We start from the raw sequence: 20,345 nt of genomic DNA, 5'->3' as shown, positions 1-20,345 counted from the left end.
TTCTGTCCAGGAAGCAGATTCATCATTCACAGCCGGGGATATGACATCATTCACCAACAACCGTTTCTGTCCTGAGCGACCACACAAGTAGTGGGCAGCCAGCTCCATAGAGAGCAACGTTTGCCTGTTTCTCTAGGTCTCACCACAGGGTGTCACCCTCTGCATTCTGTTCCAGCACTCAAAAAGACTGAGTAATGCTGAAATAATGCTCCCCATCTCTTTCCTTATGAAAGTTGTAGCCTTTGGGCATTTGCCACATAATCAGTGAACTCTCTCTTCATATTGCACTAAGTATTATTTAACCACCTGGAAGACATTCAATGTTTTGTGGTTAAACACGTGAGGTGCTACTTTTAGACTTTGCACCTCAGACTCCAGGTCTTTCTCCTTAACACATTGTCAAAAGAGGAGTATACTGTCATTGTTTGGTGGTAAAGTGTTGGGCATAAGACGGTAAGACAAGTCTATCTATTAGCTGTCACTAATCTAATCGATGTTTTCATGACCAAATTATTTTGTCTCTCTCTCTGTGGGCCCTGTTAACATTATCCATTGTTTGGGATGTGAGCTAGCATGTGCTATCTAGATGTGTATTTTTAATCAAAGGGATTAGAGAGCTTTCGACTGGCATTGGAGATCTTTTTGTACCCACAGATGTAAAGACTTTGAATTATTGAAGTGGAAGACTACTGGCTTGATGTTCAGCCTCCTCAGCAGCCCCAGAGACAGTGAAAACAGGATCTAAACCTTTCATCTACCACCAGGCTTTATAGTGCCGCTATGCTTTGCAGAAACAGCGTTTCGAGCTGTATTTTAAAAGCTGTAGATCCACAAGGTGCACACTACGATACAAAAATCTACACCCTTTAAATTAACAAATAAATAAATCAAGAATGAATGCAATGTTGACTACTTTATACAAAATAATATTTATATCATTAAAGTCTTATTTCACCTGACCTCAGTCAACTGATCCAACTGGCTTATTGTCATATTCCTAAGGTTCTGTGGGGTCCATTCTTTAGAACGATTGCTCGCCGAAGCAGTAATTTGACTTTACTGTGGTCACTAATGTCATTTCTATATTACTTCAACTGGACATGTATTACTTCAACTGGTCGTGTTCCATGACAGCATGCCCCTCCAGGACTCATCATGTGCTCTGGTGAAGAGGAAATACCTGGGACAACAGTCACACCTGGACGGAGACGGAGACATCCTTCCCGACCCCCCAAAAACCTGGCCTGAATCCCCACTCAAAAAAGCACATGGTAAGTGGAGGAGAGGATTGACACACTCAGGAATGGAATATAGTGTGACTGATTTACCTGCAACACTCCAGGCATAATGTTGAAAGTAAACCATTTAATTTAGAATGTTTTGTTTTCATGCATGGTTATCTATTAACCAACTAATAGTTCATCTCACTATGACAACAGCTTATCTGAGATGCCGGGAACTTGTTATTTTTAACCTGCAGATATTGCTTCGTCAATGTCCCAGACTCAGGCAGAGAGAATGAGATCAGTTTTCATCAACGTCTCCAAGATCCCCCTGCTCTTCCTCTTCCTGTACATGTTCGTCTGTTCGTTGGATGTCCTGAGTTCTGCCTTCCAGTTAGCAGGAGGTATCCTTCCTCAAGGTTCATTCAGGTTCATCCATCCTAGTCCATTAATGTATGACTACTCTCCCCTCAATCTCTGACTACATGAGACAAAACTTTATAGATTGGCATAAAAAAATAACAATCATTAGCCTTTACCGCACAGCTGTAAATGTAAGTGGTGTGTTCCCCACTGGGCGGACAGGTAAGGTGGCTGGGGACATCTTCAACGACAATGCCATACTGTCCAACCCGGTGGCAGGGCTGGTGGTGGGAATCCTGGTGACGGTTCTGGTCCAGAGCTCCTCTACCTCCACCTCCATTGTCGTCAGCCTCGTCTCCTCGGGCCGTAAGTCACACACACACACACACACACACACACACACACACACACACACACACACACACACACACACACACACACACACACACACACACACACACACACACACACACAAAACCTCTACTGTACTGCATTATACTACACAATAGGTCTGGATTACTGGAGGAGCAACTGCAATAGAAGATGAAAGGTGTTTCTTGACATGTTGCCTCAATAGAAGATGAAAGGTGTTTCTTGACATGTTGCCTCAATAGAAGATGAAAGGTGTTTCTTGACATGTTGCCTCAATAGAAGATGAAAGGTATTTCTTGACATGTTGCCTCAATACAAGATGAAAGGTATTTATTGACATGTTGCCTCAATACAAGATGAAAGGTATTTCTTGACATGTTGCCTTAATACAAGATGAAAGGTATTTATTTACATGTTGCCTCAATACAAGATGAAAGGTATTTATTTACATGTTGCCTCAATACAAGATGAAAGGTATTTATTGACATGTTGCCTCAATAGAAGATGAAAGAGTATTTCTATAAAAAAGATTGACTTTGTAATATAGATGAGTAGTGGTTTATGGTTTTACTCCTTGCTTGTGCAGTACTCAATGTGAGGTCTGCCATCCCAATCCTCATGGGATCCAACATTGGGACGTCTGTCACCAACACCATCGTTGCTCTGATGCAGGCTGGAGAGAGGGATGAGTTTGAACGGTAAGAAATGGCTGTGTATCCTCCTCTCCTGTAATTCCTAAGGATTTAAGCAAACCCTATACCAAGTGTCGCCACAGTTTGGCATCATGCATGATTTATAATAACATGGCCTGTTCATTACAGGGCATTTGCTGGAGCGACGGTGCATGACTGTTTTAACTGGCTGTCAGTGCTGGTGCTACTGCCCCTGGAGGCAACCACAGGCCTGCTGAGAAGACTGTCTCAGGCTGTAGTTGACACCTTCCACATCAGCTCTGGAGATAAGGCCCCAGAGATGCTCAAGGTCATGACTGAACCACTCACCAAACTCATCATTCAGGTACTGAACCAATCATCAGACTCATCATTCAGGTACTGAACCACTCACCAGACTCATCATTCAGTTACTGAACCACTCACCAAACTCATCATTCACGTACTGAACCAATCACCAGACTCATCATTCAGGTACTGAATCACTCACCAAACTCATCATTCAGGTACTGAACCACTCACCAGACTCATCATTCAGGTACTGAACCAATCACTAGACACATCATTCAGTTACTGAACCACTCACCAAACTCATCATTCAGGTACTGAACCACTCACCAGACTCATCATTCAGGTACTGAACCACTCACCAGACTCATCATTCAGGTACTGAACCACTCACAAAACTCATCATTCAGGCACTGAACCACTCACCAAACTCATCAGGTACTGTCTGGGTTGGGCAAAATGTGTGGGTCTGCACTGTGTGTCTTTGGTCAAACATGAGTCACATGTCCAGGAATGTAGAAAGACTTATGAGCTTGTCTTTGGATCATTCATCCTTCCTTTGATCACCTCGCGATATCATGTTTTATTCCCGTTTTTCCTTACAGTTGGACAAGTCTGTCATCACAGGCATCGCCATGGGAGATGAGGCCATGAGTAACAGGAGTCTGGTGAGGGTATGGTGTAAGAATCACATCCTAACGGTAAGACCAAATGCCACAGGCCTCTCTTGATATGCAAAATATCTGGAGTCACTGGTTTGGTGGTTTCAGAGACAGATGTTTCTCTCTCATCCCCCTGCAGTCCTCTGTGAATGTTTCTGTTGGTGATTCCTTCAACTGTACGTCAGTACAACCCTGCTGGCAAAGCAATGCAACAACCTGGACAACACAGAACATGACTCTGCTTGTAAATATAGAAAAATGTAAATCAATGTAATTTTCATTCTTGGAATTGAGCGAGTGTCAAAGTACTGTCACAGGGAAGTACGTGACAGTCATACTGCTTCTGCTACAGTCCTGGGGCTGCGGGCCCTAGTTGGACCCGTAGTGGGGCCTTAGTGACAGATCATCTTGACAGATAAAAAGAAAGACTGAACCAGTCCTCTGTTGATGTCCCTAGGCAGCCATCTGTTTGTGGACTCGTGGTTGTCCGACCTGGCGGTAGGCCTCATTCTGCTAGCCTGCTCTCTTCTGCTCCTGTGCACCTGTTTGTTGCTGCTGGTCAAGCTGCTCAATTCCCTGCTCCAAGGCCAGGTGGCTAAGGCCATCCAGAGGATCATCAACACAGGTGGGTGTAATATAAATGTGACTGGAAGATTGAGATCAGAAAACATAGTTCTGATTTATTTTTTCCCTCCCTGTTGTGTATGATTGCAAATAATATATATTTGAGGTGGTGTCCATAGGCTCTGCATAGCTTATTAGAGGTGGGACCCATAGGCTCTGCATAGCTTATTAGAGGTGGGGCCCATAGACTCTGCATAGCTTATTAGAGGTGGGGCCCATAGGCTCTGCATAGCTTATTAGAGGTGGGGCCCATAGGCTCTGCATAGCTTATTAGAGGTGGGGCCCATAGGCTCTGTATAGCTTATTTGAGGTGGGGCCCATTATAGGCTCTGCATAGCTTATTAGAGGTGGGGCCCATAGGCTCTGCATAGCTTATTAGAGGTGGGGCCCATAGGCTCTGTATAGCTTATTTGAGGTGGGGCCCATTATAGGCTCTGCATAGCTTATTTGAGGGGGTGTCCATAGGCTTTGCATAGTTTATTAGAGGTGGGGCCCATTATAGGCTCTGCATAGCTTATTTGAGGGGGTGTCCATAGGCTCTGCATAGCTTATTAGAGGTGGGGCCCATTATAGGCTCTGCATAGCTTATTTGAGGGGGTGTCCATAGGCTCTGCATAGCTTATTTGAGGGGGTGTCCATAGGCTCTGCATAGCTTATTTGAGGGGGTGTCCATAGGCTCTGCATAGCTTATTTGAGGGGGTGTCCATAGGCTCTGCATAGCTTATTTGAGGGGGTGTCCATAGGCTCTGCATAGCTTATTTGAGGGGGTGTCCATAGGCTCTGCATAGCTTATTAGAGGTGATGCCCATAGGCTCTGCACAGCTTTTACATAAGCACTACGTAGCCATTTAGTAAGCATAGATACACTTCGGTTGTGTGAGGAAAACAAAGCTGTAATTAAACACAGAGGTAGATTATGCAGTCAGTAAAATATTTTGTATTTTTATTTTTTTATTTCACCTTTATTTAACCAGGTAGGCAAGTTGAGAACAAGTTCTCATTTACAACTGCGACCTGGCCAAGATAAAGCAAAGCAGTGCAACACAAACAACAACACAGAGTTACACATGGAGTAAACAAACATACAGTCAATAATACAATAGAAAAACATATATATACAATGTGTGCAAATGAGGTAGGATAAGGGAGGCAGGGCAATAAATAGGCCATAGTGGCGAAATAATTACAATTTAGCAATTAAAACACTGGAGTGATATGATGAGATGATGTGCAGAGGATGAGTGTGCAAGTAGAGATACTGGGGTGCAAAGGAGCAAAATAAATAACAGTATGGGGATGAGGTAGTTGGATGGGTTATTTACAGATGAACTATTTACAGGTGCAGTGATCTGTGAGCTGCTCTGACAACTGGTGCTTAAAGCTAGTGAGGGAGATATGCAGTTCCTTCCAATCATTGACAGCAGAGAACTGGAAGGAATGGCGGCCAAAGTAGGAATTGGCTTTGGGAGTGACCAGTGAAATATACCTGCTGGAGCACGTGCTGCGGGTGTGTGCTGCTGTGGTGACCATTGAGCTGAGATAAGGAGGGGCTTTACCTAGCAAAGACTTGTAGATGACCTGGAGCCAGTGGGTTTGGCGACGAATATGAAGCGAGGGCCAGCCAACAAGAGCATACAGGTCGCAGTCGTGGGTAGTACTGTATATGGGGCTTTGGTGACCAAATGGATGGCACTGTGGTAGACTGCATCCAATTTGCTGAGTAGAGTGTTGGAGGCTATTTTGTAAATGGCATCGCCAAAGTCGAGGATCGGTAGGATAGTCAGTTTTACGAGGGTATGTTTGGCAGCATAAAATAACAATCCCAGCATCTGACATACAGTGGGGCAAAAAAGTATTTAGTCAGCCATAATTTGCAAATAAATTAATTAAAAATCCTACAATGTAATTTTCTGGATTTTCTTTTCTCATTTTGTCTGTCATAGTTGAAGTGTACCTATGATGAAAATTACAGGCCTCTCTCATCTTTTTAAGTGGGAGAACTTGCACAATTGGTGGCTGACTAAATACTTTTTTGCCCCACTGTATTTCCCTTGAAAGCTCTTTACTGAAACTCCACATATTGTAAATCATTTGAATCTCCCCTCTCTCCCCTCCTCCAGACTTCCCCTACCCGTTTGGCTGGCTGGCAGGTTACCTGGCCATCCTAGTGGGGGCTGGCATGACCTTTGTGGTTCAGAGCAGCTCAGTGTTCACCTCTGCCATCACTCCTCTCATAGGTGAGTGTTACGAATACTATTTACCATGCAGATCACTTTGTAAGTTCTGGGCTCATAGGAGTGCTGATCTAGGACTAGATTCAAAGTCATTTACCGGTACCTACAAAGCATATCATTGTTTTTATTTAGGTCATACAGTGCCTTTAGAAAGCATACAGACCCTTTGACTTTTTCCACATGTTGTTATGTATTCTAAAATGGATTACATTTGAAAAAAATCCTCAGCAAACTGTACACAATATCCCATAATGACAAAGGGAAAATAGGTTTTACATTTATTTTGCACATTAAATAAAAATAAAAACCCTTTGATATAAGACTTGAAATTGTCAGGTGCATCCTGTTTCCATTGATCATCCTTGAGGTGTTTCTACAACTTGATTGGAGTCCGCCTGTGGTAAATTAAATTGGTTGGACATGATTTAGGAAAGGCACACACCTGTCTATTTAAGGTCCCACAGTTGACAGTGCATGTCAGAGAATAAAACAATCCATGAGTATCAGGTTTCAGGTAAGACCCAAATGCAGACTGTGTTGAAGTAACAAAGGTTATTGAAGCAACAGGGGCAAGCTCACAACAGGTCAAGGCAGGAAGGGGTCGATAATCCAGAGTAGAGGGCAACGGTGCAGGACGGCATTCAGGCTTAGGGTCAGTGCAGGGCAGAGAGGTCAGGCAGGCGGGCTCAGAGTCAGGACAGGCAAGGGTCAAAACCAGGAGGGCAAGAAACAAAGAGACAGAGGAAAAGCAGGAGCTGAGACAACACACAGGTTGACTTGACAAACAAGACTAACTGGCAACAGACAAAAAGAGAACACAGGTATACAGTTGAAGTAGGAAGTTTACATACACTTAGTTTGGAAATATTAGAACTCGTTTTTCAACCACTCCACACATCTCTTGTTAACAAACTATAGTTTTGGCAAGTCGGTTAGGACATCTACTTTGTGCATGACACAAGTCATTATTCAAACAATTGTTGACAGACAGAACATTTCACTTATCATTCACTGTATTACAATTCCAGTGGGTCAGAAGTTTACATACACTATGTTGACTGTGCCTTTAAACAGCTTGGAAAATTCCAGAAAATTATGTCATGGCTTTAGAAGCTTCTGATAGGCTAATTGGCATCATTTGAGTCAATTGGAGGTGTACCTGTGGATGTATTTCAAGACCTACCTTCAAACTCAGTGCCTCTTTGCTTGGCATCATGGGAAAGTCAAAAGAAATCCAGACAAATTAGCCAATACCTCAGATTTTATTTTGTAGAGCCCAAGTCTGGTTCATCCTTGGAGTAAATTCCAAACGCCTGAAGGTATCACGCTCATCTGTACAAACAATAGTACGCACGTATAAACACCATGGGACCACGCAGCCGCCATACCGCTCAGGAAGGAGACGGTATGTCTCCTAGAGATGAACGAAAAGTGAAAAGTGCAAATCAATCCCAGAACAACAGCAAAGGCCCTTGTGAAGATGCTGGAGGAAACAGGTACAAAGTATCTATATCCACAGTAAAATGAGTCCTATATCGACATAACCTGAAAGGCTGCTCAGCAAGGAAGAAGCCACTGCTCCAAAACCACCATAAAAAGCCAGACTACGGTTTGCAACGGCACATGGGGACAAATATCATACTTTTTGGAGAAATGTCCTTTGGTCTGATGAAACAAAAATAGAACTGTTTGGCCATAATGACCATCATTATGTTTGGAGGAAATAGGGGGAGGCTTGCAAGCTGAAGAACAACATCCCAACCGTGAAGCACGGGGGTGGCAGCATCATGCTGTGGGGGTGCTTTGCTGCAGGAGGGACTGATGCACTTCACAAAATAGATGGCATCATGAGGGAGGAAAATTATGTGGATATATTGAAGCAACATCTCTAGACATCAGTCAGGAAGTTGAAGCTTGGTCGCAACCCCAAGCATACTTCCAAAGTATTGGCAAAATGGCTTATGGACAACAAAGTCAAGGTATTGGAGTGGCCATCACAAAGCCCTGACCTCAATCCTGTAGAAAATGTGTTGTTAGAACTGAAAAGCATGTGCGAGCCAGGAGGTCTACAAACTTTACTTAGTTACACCAGCTCTGTCTGGAGGAATGGGCCAAAATTCACCCAACTTATTGTGGGAAACTTGTGGAAGGCTACCCGAAATGTTTGACCCAAGTTAAACCATTTGAAGGCAATGCTACCAAATACTAATTGAGTATGTAAACTTATGACCCACTGGGAATGTGATGAAAGAAATAAAAGCTGTTATTCTGACATTTCACCTTCTTAAAACATAGTGGTGATCCTAACTGACCTAAGAGAGGGACATTTTACTGGGTTTAAATGTCAGGAATTGTGAAAAACTGAGTTTAAATGTATTTGGCTAAGGTGTATGTCAAATTCCAACTTCAACTCTAAGTACCCAGGGGATAATAGGGAATATGGGCGACACCTGGAGGGTGGTGGACACAATTACAAGGACAGGTGAAACCGATCAGGTCGCGACAATGAGATTGAAGGAATTGTCCATACAGCTCTGAGACAGGATTGTGTTGAGGCAAAGACCCGGGGAAGGGTGCCACAAATATTCTGCAGTGTTGAAGGTCCCCAAGAACACAGTGGCCTCCATCATTCTTAAATTGAAGAAGTTTGGAACCATCAAGACTCTGCCTAGAGCTAGCCGCTGGGCCAAACTGAGCAATCGGGGGAGTAGGGCCTTGGCCAGGTAGGTGAACAAGAACCCAATGGTCCCTCTGACAGAGCTCCAGAGTTACTCTGTGGAGTTGGGACAACCATCTCTGCAGCACTCCACCAATCAGGCCCTTATGGTTGAGTGGCTAGACGGAAGCCACTCCTCAGTAAAAGGCACATGACATCCCGCTTGGAATTTGCCAAAAGGCACCTATAGTCTCTCAGACCATGAGAAACAAGATTCTCTGGTCTGATGAAACCAAGATTGAACTCTTTGGCCTGAATGGCAAACGTCACATCTGGAGTAAACCTGGCACCATCCTTTCGGCAAAGCATTTGTGGTGGCAGCATCATGCTGTGGGGATGTATTCCAGCGGCAGGGACTGGGAGACTAGTCAGGATCGAGGGGAAGATGAACGGAGCAAAGTACAGAGATCCTTGATGAAAACCTGCTCCAGAGCGTTCAGGACCTCAGACGGGGGCAAAGGTTCACCCTCCAACAGGACAACGACCCTAACCACACAGCCAAGACAACACAGGAGTGCCCTCTGTGTTGAGTGGTCTCTGAAGGAGTTGTCTCTGAATGTCCTTGAGTGGCCCAGCCAGAGCCCGGACTTGAACTTGATCGAACATCTCTGGAGAGACCTAAAAATAGCTGTGCAGCAATGCTCCCAATCCAACCTGACAGGGCTTGAGAGGATCGGCAGAGAAGAATGAGAGAAACTCCCTCCAAATACAGGTGTGCCAAGCTTGTTGTGTCTTACCCAAGAAGACTTGAGGGTGTAATCGCTGCCAAAAAGTGCTTAAAGAAAGTACAGAGTAAAGTATTCTGAGTACTTATGTAATGGGATCTGTTTTTCCTTTGTCATTATGGGGTATAGTGTGTAGATTGATGATATAAAAAAAAATCAAGTTAAGAATAAGGCTGTAACGTAACAAAATGTGCATGAAGTCAAGGGGTCTGAATTTTTTAGCTCCCAAGCACGGCCCACCTGTAAAACTGTAATAAACTACTACTTCTTTTCCAGGGTTAGAACTTATAAACAAGGCAGCACGGGATTTCTTTTAACGTGACTCCGTGCAGCCAATGGCAGGGATTTCTTTTAACGTGACTCCGTGCAGCCAATGGCAGGGATTTCTTTTAACGTGACTTCGTGCAGCCAATGGCAGGGATTTCTTTTAACGTGACTCCGTGCAGCCAATGGCAGGGATTTCTTTTAACGTGACTCCGTGCAGCCAATGGCAGGGATTTCTTTTAACGTGACTCCGTGCAGCCAATGGCAGGGATTTCTTTTAACGTGACTCCGTGCAGCCAATGGCAGGGATTTCTTTTAACGTGACTCCGTGCAGCCAATGGCAGGGATTTCTTTTAACGTGACTCCGTGCAGCCAATGGCAGGGATTTCTTTTAACGTGACTCCGTGCAGCCAATGGCAGGGATTTCTTTTAACGTGACTCCGTGCAGCCAATGGCAGGGATTTATTTTAACGTGACTCCGTGCAGCCAATGGCAGGGATTTATTTTAACGTGAGCCAATGGCAGGGATTTCTTTTAACGTAACTCCGTGCAGCCAATGGCAATGTTTGCTTTAGGTATAGCGCCGCTTCTGGATTTGACAGCTCAACAGTTCCACCTCCGACATGTCAAAACAACAGCTAATCAGCTAAACAACAGGAATCGGCTAGAGCGAATCTGATTGAATCCTCTAGAATCAGCCCCCCGTCTATGTAATCTTAGTCATTATAATCTAATATACAAAACTGATCCTAGATCAGCACTCCTACTCTGAGACGCTTAAGAATACGGGCCCTGTAATCTTCCAAGCTGAAGGTATTCTGTAGCCAGCTGACCTGAGCAGGAGATCAAATGACTCATTCCTCTGGTGGTGATAGTGACACATGAGTTCATGAGGTGGTGGCACTAGTTTCTCTTTAAGCCTTGGTGAGGTATTACTTTTCTCATGAATTTCACTTTTTTTATGTGGGGGGGCATTAACCCAATTGAATAATGCAGGGCTTGTTTTTGTTCTATTTGTTGATGAAACACTTACAGGAGAAACAAGAGGTTATATTAATATGAATTAAGTTTGGTTTTGTTTGGGAATTAATTATGTGTGTCTGATGATAGAGCCAGGTGTATTATTTGCTAGAGAGTGGAGGATCCGTTTCATGCTGTCTAATCCCCGGCACTCTCTGGGGGATAGATCTACCTCAGTGTTCTGAGATCAGCAATAATTAACTGCACAGTGGCTGGACTCTCCCACGGAGCATGGGAGTGAGCTGTGGCTCCATGGAATCCTTATTTCTGGGCTGGTTAATCCCCTGGAGTTTAGGATCTGCTGTGCAGGCACGGAGACAAAGTCTTTCACACAGAATAGCTACTGCTATTCAAATGAAATGAAATTCAACTTTTTTGGTCACATGCGCCGAATACAACGTGTAGACCTTACTGTGAAATGCTTACTTACAAGCCCTTAACCAACAGTGCAGTTCAAGAAGAGTTAAGTAAATATTTACTAAATAAACTGAAGTAAAAAATTATAAAAAGTAACACAATATTCTAACAACAACGAGGCTAAATACAGGGGGTACCGGTACAGAGTCAGTGTGCGGGGGTACAGGTTTGAGGTAATTTGTACATGTAGGTAGGGATGAAGTGACTATGCATAGATAATAAACAGCGAGCAGCAGTAGCAACAGTGTACAAGAAGAGTGGGGGGGGATTGTTTGGTGACGATTTTATGAATTGTTCAGCAGTCTTATGGCTTGGGGGTAGAAGCTGTTGAGGAGCCTCTTGGTCCTAGACTTGGCGCTCCGGTACCGCTTGCCTGGGGGTAGCAGAGAAAACAGTCTATAACTTGGGTGACTGGAGTCTCTGACAATTTTATGGCCTTTCCTCTGACACCGCCTATTATATAGGTCCTGGATGGCAGGAAGGTTGGCCCTAGTGATGTACTGGGCCGTTCGCACTACCCTTGGTCAGATGCCGAGCATTTGCTCTCGATGGTGCAGCTGTAGAACTTTTTGAGGATCTGGGGACCCATGCCAAGTCTTTTCAGTCTCCTGAGGGGGAAACGTTTTGTCGTGCCCTCTTCACGACTGTCTTGGTGTGTTTGGACCATGATAGTTCGTTGGTGCTGTGGACACCAAGGAACTTGAAAGTCTCTACCCGCTCCACTACAGCCCTGTTGATGTTAATGGGGGCCTGTTCGGCCCACCTTTTCCTGTAGTCCACAATCAGCTCCTTAGTCTTGCTCACATTTAGGGAGAGGTTGTTGTCCTGGCACCCCACTGCCAGGTCTCTGACCTCCTCCCCATAGGCTGTCTCATCGTTGTCGGTGATCAGGTTGAGGAGCCTCTTGGTACATGTACATGTGGGTGGGGGTCACTGTTGTGTCATCAGAAAATGTAATGATGGTGTTGGAGTCGTGTTTGGCCACGCAGTCGTTGGTGAACAGGGAGTACAGGAGGGGACTAAGTACACACCCCTGAGGGGCCCCAGTGTTGAGGATCAACTTATCAGACGTGTTGTTGCTCCAGCCAGCAGTTCCTTACCTGGAACTAGATAATGCTGTCTCCTCACCAACCATGTGATTCCTCTACTAAATAAAGCTTCAGTCTATGGAATTGCAGCCCCATCACATGGCTCTGTGATGCCATTGTACTTTGTGCTCTCAGGTATTGGTGTTATCAGCATTGAACGTGCCTACCCTTTGACCCTGGGGTCAAACATTGGTACAACCACCACAGCTATCCTGGCAGCCTTGGCAAGCCCAGGGGACAAGCTGGCCGCAGCTTTCCAGGTATCTCATCCTTTTACACTGGAACTTTACATTAATGTTTTTGTTATCCTTTCCAATCAATCAATCAATCAATCAAATGTATTTATAATGCCCTTTTTACATCAGCCGATGTCACAAAATGCTGTACATAAACCCAGCCTAAAAACCCAAACAGCAAGCAATGCAGATGTAGAAGCACGGGGGGAGGGGGGGCGTGTCTATTTACAGGGTCTTCTGTTCCATCATATCTCTCTCATTACATTACCCTGGTCTGTTCTACAGGTTGCCTTGTGTCATTTCTTCTTCAACATACTGGGCATTCTGCTGTGGTACCCTGTGCCCACCACCCGCCTGCCTATCCGAATGGCCAGGACTCTGGGGCAGCGCACGGCCAAGTATCGCTGGTTCGCTGTACTCTACCTGCTTCTGTGCTTCCTGCTCCTGCCCTCGCTTGTCTTCGCCCTCTCCATGGCAGGCTGGCAGATAATGGCTGGGGTGGGCGTGCCCGTCGCTGCGGCCCTCCTCTTGGTGTCTGTGGTGAACATGCTGCAGGTACACAGGCCAGGCTGTCTGCCAGTGAGGCTGCGGAGCTGGGACTTCCTGCCTGTCTGGATGCATTCCCTTCAACCCCTGGATACTCTACTCACCAAGGTGACCCTGTGCTGTGCTAAAGGAGCCAGCGAGCCTGGTTTGATACAGTGCTCCATGGACCATGATGGTCCTCAGAAGAGGAGCCACATGGCTTTGGACAACCTTGTTCTGTGTTACATAGACGAGGCCCCCACTGTGGTAATGTCCCAGGGGGCAGACGAAGCCCCCACAGTGGTAATGTCCCAGGGGGCAGATGAAGCCCCCACAGTGGTAATGTCCCAGGGGTTAGACAAAGCCCCCACAGTGGTAATGTCCCAGGGGTCAGACGAAGCCCCCACAGTGGTAATGTCCCAGGGGGCAGACAAAGCCCCCACAGTGGTAATGTCCCAGGGGGCAGACAAAGCCCCCACAGTGGTAATGTCCCAGGGGGTGGACAGGGTCAGGAGCACACGTCTGTAGATCTTATGACACTGGAACAACAGGGAGACAGAGCAGAATATCTTGTGAAAGCAGCATTGTGGACTGCAAGAAATGAGCAGTGATGATCTAATGTTATGGAACAACGAGACTGAAGCAGAAAACTGTAGGAGCTTATGGTTGCATGAAAACGTGACTCCACTCACAGTCAGTTCCTTTATGGATTGCGTAAATCATGCATGATGCCAGCAGCTACAAAACAATGTTTACTGTAGTTGAGTTATGTCATGTACTGTACTTCGAAGCCACGGAATCAATGAGAGTTTATTATTTACCCACAGTAACTCTCTTTCCAGACAAATGTTTGGGCCTATCGCCTACAGGACATATGTATTATATCATAATTTCCCACAATCAGGATAGCATTTCACTTTCTGTCAAAACAAACACTTCTTCCTCTTTGCTCTCAGTCAGGAGAGGTTAGTAAATGTCTGTCTCTCTGCTGAAAATGCAGGAAGTCTGATTGAATAGAACGACAAAAACCACTCAGCCAATTAAAAGGCCTTAAAAAAAAGAATACAAGTTATGCATATGAATGGCTGCGTAATTGAAGCTATATAGGAGGGAATGGGCGCCTCCACACGCTAATTATAACGCAGCGGGGCTCTGAATGGTTGATTAAACATCCATTTGGTGGCATAATGGCAAGTGATTTCCCCAGTTTCAATACATTTTAGGCTTAACGTCTCCTCGCTACTCTTTGAACAATTGGTACTTTTAACCACATGCATATTCCAGAGAGTTAAAATGAGATGATTTGATCATTTTGTTCAAAATCACAATTATTGTACATATAGGAGTTTCATATTTGGGATGAGATGGGAAGCAATTGTTATATATGCTAAATGTATCAAGTCCACTGTGTGTAACACAGATAGACATTCATCTGTCTTTCCTGTTTAAAAGACACAGCGGAGCAGGGCTTTTCACCAGACCAGTTTCTCCAACCGAGCTGAGACAGACAAGACAGTTGCCAGTGTCATGAAACTAGAAGCTAGAATAGAATTGAGTAATAATTCAGAATATACCACATCTAACAGTCGGCAGAAAGGTAGTTTGATATCATCCATAATAGCCAAGGACGATAGATGAAGAACAGCCATGAGATGGCATGTTTTTATTGCATAAGAAGTTCTTGAGGCAGACCTTTTTAAGTGTAGACTACTTTTCTTGTGACAGAGGCCTACAGAGCCTTGCAGTACAGAGCCCTAGACTACATCTTACAGTACAGAGCCCTAGACTACAGCTTCCAGTACAGAGCTCTACACTACAGCTTCCAGTACAGAGCCCTAGACTACAGCTTCCAGTACAGAGCTCTACACTACAGCTTCCAGTACAGAGCCCTAGACTACATCTTCCAGTACAGAGCCCTAGACTCCATCTTACAGTACAGAGCCCTACACTACATCTTCCAGTACAGAGCCCTAGACTCCATCTTACAGTACAGAGCCCTAGACTCCATCTTACAGTACAGAGCCCTAGACTCCATCTTACAGTACAGAGCCCTAGACTCCATCTTACAGTACAGAGCCCTACACTACATCTTCCAGTACAGAGCCCTACACTACATCTTCCAGTACAGAGCCCTACACTACATCTTACAGTACAGAGCCCTACACTACATCTTACAGTACAGAGCCCTAGACTACAGCTTACAGTACAGAGCCCTAGACTACATCTTACAGTACAGAGCCCTAGACTACAGATTCCAGTACAGAGCCCTACACTACATCTTCCAGTACAGAGCCCTACACTACATCTTCCAGTACAGAGCCCTACACTACATCTTCCAGTACAGAGCCCTACACTACATCTTACAGTACAGAGCCCTACACTACATCTTACAGTACAGAGCCCTACACTACATCTTCCAGTACAGAGCCCTACACTACATCTTACAGTACAGAGCCCTACACTACATCTTCCAGTACAGATCCCTAGACTACAGATTCCAGTACAGAGCACGACACTACATCTTCCAGTACAGAGCCCTACACTACATCTTCCAGTACAGAGCCCTACACTACATCTTCCAGTACAGAGCCCTACACTACATCTTACAGTACAGATCCCTACACTACATCTTACAGTACAGAGCCCTACACTACATCTTCCAGTACAGAGCCCTACACTACATCTTACAGTACAGAGCCCTACACTACATTTTCCAGTACAGAGCCCTACACTACATCTTACAGTACAGAGCCCTAGACTACAGCTTACAGTACAGAGCCCTAGACTACATCTTACAGTACAGAGCCCTAGACTACAGATTCCAGTACAGAGCCCTACACTACATCTTCCAGTACAGAGCCCTACACTACATCTTCCAGTACAGAGCCCTACACTACATCTTACAGTACAGAGCCCTACACTACATCTTCCAGTACAGGGCCCTACACCACATCTTACAGTACAGAGCCCTACACTACATCTTCCAGTACAGAGCCCTACACTACATCTTACAGTACAGAGCCCTACACTACATCTTCCAGTACAGAGCCCTACACTACATCTTACAGTACAGAGCCCTAGACTACATCTTACAGTACAGAGCCCTAGACTACAGATTCCAGTACAGAGCCCTAGACTCCATCTTACAGTACAGAGCCCTACACTACATCTTCCAGTACAGAGCCCTACACTACATCTTACAGTACAGAGCCCTACACTACATCTTACAGTGCAGAGCCCTGCACTACATCTTACAGTACAGAGCCCTAGACTACAGCTTCCAGTACAGAGCTCTACACTACAGCTTCCAGTACAGAGCTCTACACTACAGCTTCCAGTACAGAGCCCTAGACTACAACTTCCAGTACAGAGCCCTACACTACAGCTTCCAGTACAGAGCACTAGACTACATCTTACAGTACAGAGCCCTACACTACAGCTTCCAGTACAGAGCCCTAGACTCCATCTTACAGTACAGAGCACTAGACTACATCTTCCAGTACAGAGCCCTACACTACATCTTACAGTACAGAGCCCTAGACTCCATCTTACAGTACAGAGCCCTAGACTCCATCTTACAGTACAGAGCACTAGACTACAGCTTACAGTACAGAGCCCTACACTACATCTTCCAGTACAGAGCCCTACACTACATCTTCCAGTACAGAGCCCTAGACTCCATCTTACAGTACAGAGCACTAGACTACATCTTCCAGTACAGAGCCCTACACTACATCTTCCAGTACAGAGCCCTAGACTACATCTTCCAGTACAGAGCCCTAGACTCCATCTTACAGTACAGAGCACTAGACTACATCTTCCAGTACAGAGCCATACACTACATCTTCCAGTACAGAGCCCTAGACTACATCTTCCAGTACAGAGCCCTAGACTCCATCTTACAGTACAGAGCCCTACACTACATCTTCCAGAACAGAGCCCTACACTACATCTTACAGTACAGAGCCCTAGACTACAGCTTACAGTACAGAGCCCTAGACTACATCTTACAGTACAGAGCCCTAGACTACATATTCCAGTACAGAGCCCTACACTACATCTTCCAGTACAGAGCCCTACACTACATCTTCCAGTACAGAGCCCTACACTACATCTTCCAGTACAGAGCCCTACACTACATCTTACAGTACAGAGCCCTACACTACATCTTCCAGTACAGAGCCCTACACTACATCTTACAGTACAGAGCCCTACACTACATCTTCCAGTACAGAGCCCTACACTACATCTTGCAGTACAGAGCCCTTCACTACATCTTCCAGTACAGAGCCCTACACTACATCTTACAGTACAGAGCCATAGACTACATCTTACAGTACAGAGCCCTAGACTACAGATTCCAGTACAGAGCCCTACACTACATCTTCCAGTACAGAGCCCTACACTACATCTTCCAGTACAGAGCCCTACACTACATCTTACAGTGCAGAGCCCTACACTACATCTTCCAGTACAGAGCCCTACACTACATCTTACAGTACAGAGCCCTACACTACATCTTCCAGTACAGAGCCCTACACTACATCTTACAGTACAGAGCCCTAGACTACATCTTACAGTACAGAGCCCTAGACTACAGATTCCAGTACAGAGCCCTACACTACATCTTCCAGTACAGAGCCCTACACTACATCTTCCAGTACAGAGCCCTACACTACATCTTACAGTACAGAGCCCTACACTACATCTTACAGTGCAGAGCCCTGCACTACATCTTACAGTACAGAGCCCTAGACTACAGCTTCCAGTACAGAGCTCTACACTACAGCTTCCAGTACAGAGCCCTAGACTACATCTTACAGTACAGAGCCCTAGACTACAGCTTCCAGTACAGAGCTCTACACTACAGCTTCCAGTACAGAGCTCTACACTACAGCTTCCAGTACAGAGCCCTAGACTACAACTTCCAGTACAGAGCCCTACACTACAGCTTCCAGTACAGAGCAATAGACTACATCTTACAGTACAGAGCCCTACACTACAGCTTCCAGTACAGAGCCCTAGACTCCATCTTACAGTACAGAGCACTAGACTACATCTTCCAGTACAGAGCCCTACACTACATCTTACAGTACAGAGCCCTAGACTCCATCTTACAGTACAGAGCCCTAGACTCCATCTTACAGTACAGAGCACTAGACTGCAGCTTACAGTACAGAGCCCTACACTACATCTTCCAGTACAGAGCCCTACACTACATCTTCCAGTACAGAGCCCTAGACTCCATCTTACAGTACAGAGCACCAGACTACATCTTCCAGTACAGAGCCCTAGACTACATCTTCCAGTACAGAGCCCTAGACTACATCTTCCAGTACAGAGCCCTAGACTCCATCTTACAGTACAGAGCACTAGACTACATCTTCCAGTACAGAGCCATACACTACATCTTCCAGTACAGAGCCCTAGACTACATCTTCCAGTACAGAGCCCTAGACTCCATCTTACAGTACAGAGCCCTACACTACATCTTCCAGAACAGAGCCCTACACTACATCTTACAGTACAGAGCCCTAGACTACAGCTTACAGTACAGAGCCCTAGACTACATCTTACAGTACAGAGCCCTAGACTACATATTCCAGTACAGAGCCCTACACTACATCTTCCAGTACAGAGCCCTACACTACATCTTCCAGTACAGAGCCCTACACTACATCTTCCAGTACAGAGCCCTACACTACATCTTAAAGTACAGAGCCCTACACTACATCTTCCAGTACAGAGCCCTACACTACATCTTACAGTACAGAGCCCTACACTACATCTTCCAGTACAGAGCCCTACACTACATCTTGCAGTACAGAGCCCTTCACTACATCTTCCAGTACAGAGCCCTACACTACATCTTACAGTACAGAGCCCTAGACTACATCTTACAGTACAGAGCCCTAGACTACAGATTCCAGTACAGAGCCCTACACTACATCTTCCAGTACAGAGCCCTACACTACATCTTCCAGTACAGAGCCCTACACTACATCTTACAGTACAGAGCCCTACACTACATCTTACAGTGCAGAGCCCTACACTACATCTTCCAGTACAGAGCCCTACACTACATCTTACAGTACAGAGCCCTACACTACATCTTCCAGTACAGAGCCCTACACTACATCTTACAGTACAGAGCCCTAGACTACATCTTACAGTACAGAGCCCTAGACTACAGATTCCAGTACAGAGCCCTACACTACATCTTCCAGTACAGAGCCCTACACTACATCTTCCAGTACAGAGCCCTACACTACATCTTACAGTACAGAGCCCTACACTACATCTTACAGTGCAGAGCCCTACACTACATCTTCCAGTACAGAGCCCTACACTACATCTTACAGTACAGAGCCCTACACTACATCTTCCAGTACAGAGCCCTACACTACATCTTCCAGTACAGATCCCTACACTACATATTCCAGTACAGAGCCCTACACTACTTCTTACAGTACAGAGCCCTAGACTACTTCTTACAGTACAGAGCCCTACACTACAGTTTACGTGAGCACTTGTGCAACGTATAATTTTTACATGAGTATGTAAAAGATGTACAAGATGTGATATTTAACCCAAATGTAATTTAAGTCTTAATTGCAGTCTTTGTCTTGAATTCTGTGATTTTATTAAATCTGTGCCAAAATTGTGGTAGGAATGTAACATTAAATTAAATTAACGACTTTGTTGATTATTTTTGCTTAATTGAATGCCAATGTCTGTCAGGCTGGTTCTGTTGTCGTCCTGGACGTCTGGGGAGCAGGGTCGCACATACAGGTGAGTTTTATCCACAAAGCCTCTGAGTAGGAGTTCTGATCTAATATCAGTTTTTCCTTTTAGATCATAAAGAATATGATTATATGGAAAGGTTGGGGACCTGATCCTAGATCAGCACTCCTACT

The 20,345-nt window shown here is 45.1% G+C and overlaps 2 protein-coding genes across 5 annotated transcripts; both read left to right on the top strand.

Moving 5' to 3' along the window:
* Positions 1-274: 274 nt before the first annotated feature.
* On the top strand, positions 275-15,088 carry LOC110510200 (sodium-dependent phosphate transport protein 2A). 4 transcript variants are annotated; one of them, XM_036967970.1, is made up of 12 exons: positions 275-453; positions 1,135-1,271; positions 1,481-1,627; positions 1,809-1,952; positions 2,545-2,656; positions 2,780-2,975; positions 3,523-3,618; positions 3,719-3,839; positions 4,037-4,204; positions 6,324-6,440; positions 12,803-12,927; positions 13,189-15,088. In XM_036967970.1, exons 2-12 carry the CDS (start codon positions 1,136-1,138, stop codon positions 13,954-13,956), a joined length of 2,130 nt encoding a protein of 709 aa, XP_036823865.1. In that variant the 5' UTR covers positions 275-453; position 1,135; the 3' UTR covers positions 13,957-15,088. The 4 variants fall into 4 exon arrangements, with proteins under 4 accessions (XP_036823865.1, XP_036823863.1, XP_036823864.1 ...); XM_036967968.1 differs by having other exon boundaries at positions 1,481-1,642; XM_036967969.1 differs by having other exon boundaries at positions 655-1,271.
* LOC118945293 lies at positions 15,063-20,124 on the top strand. Its single transcript, XM_036967718.1, has 3 exons — positions 15,063-15,083; positions 15,135-16,487; positions 16,596-20,124. Exons 1-3 carry the CDS (start codon positions 15,063-15,065, stop codon positions 19,971-19,973), a joined length of 4,752 nt encoding a protein of 1,583 aa, XP_036823613.1. The 3' UTR covers positions 19,974-20,124.
* Positions 20,125-20,345: the final 221 nt, after the last annotated feature.

The sequence above is a fragment of the Oncorhynchus mykiss genome, chromosome Y, assembly GCF_013265735.2.
Source record: "Oncorhynchus mykiss isolate Arlee chromosome Y, USDA_OmykA_1.1, whole genome shotgun sequence".
NCBI lineage: Eukaryota > Metazoa > Chordata > Actinopteri > Salmoniformes > Salmonidae > Oncorhynchus > Oncorhynchus mykiss.
The sequence above is the reverse complement of the archived record's forward strand: the minus strand, read 5'-3'. Positions and strand labels throughout refer to the sequence as shown.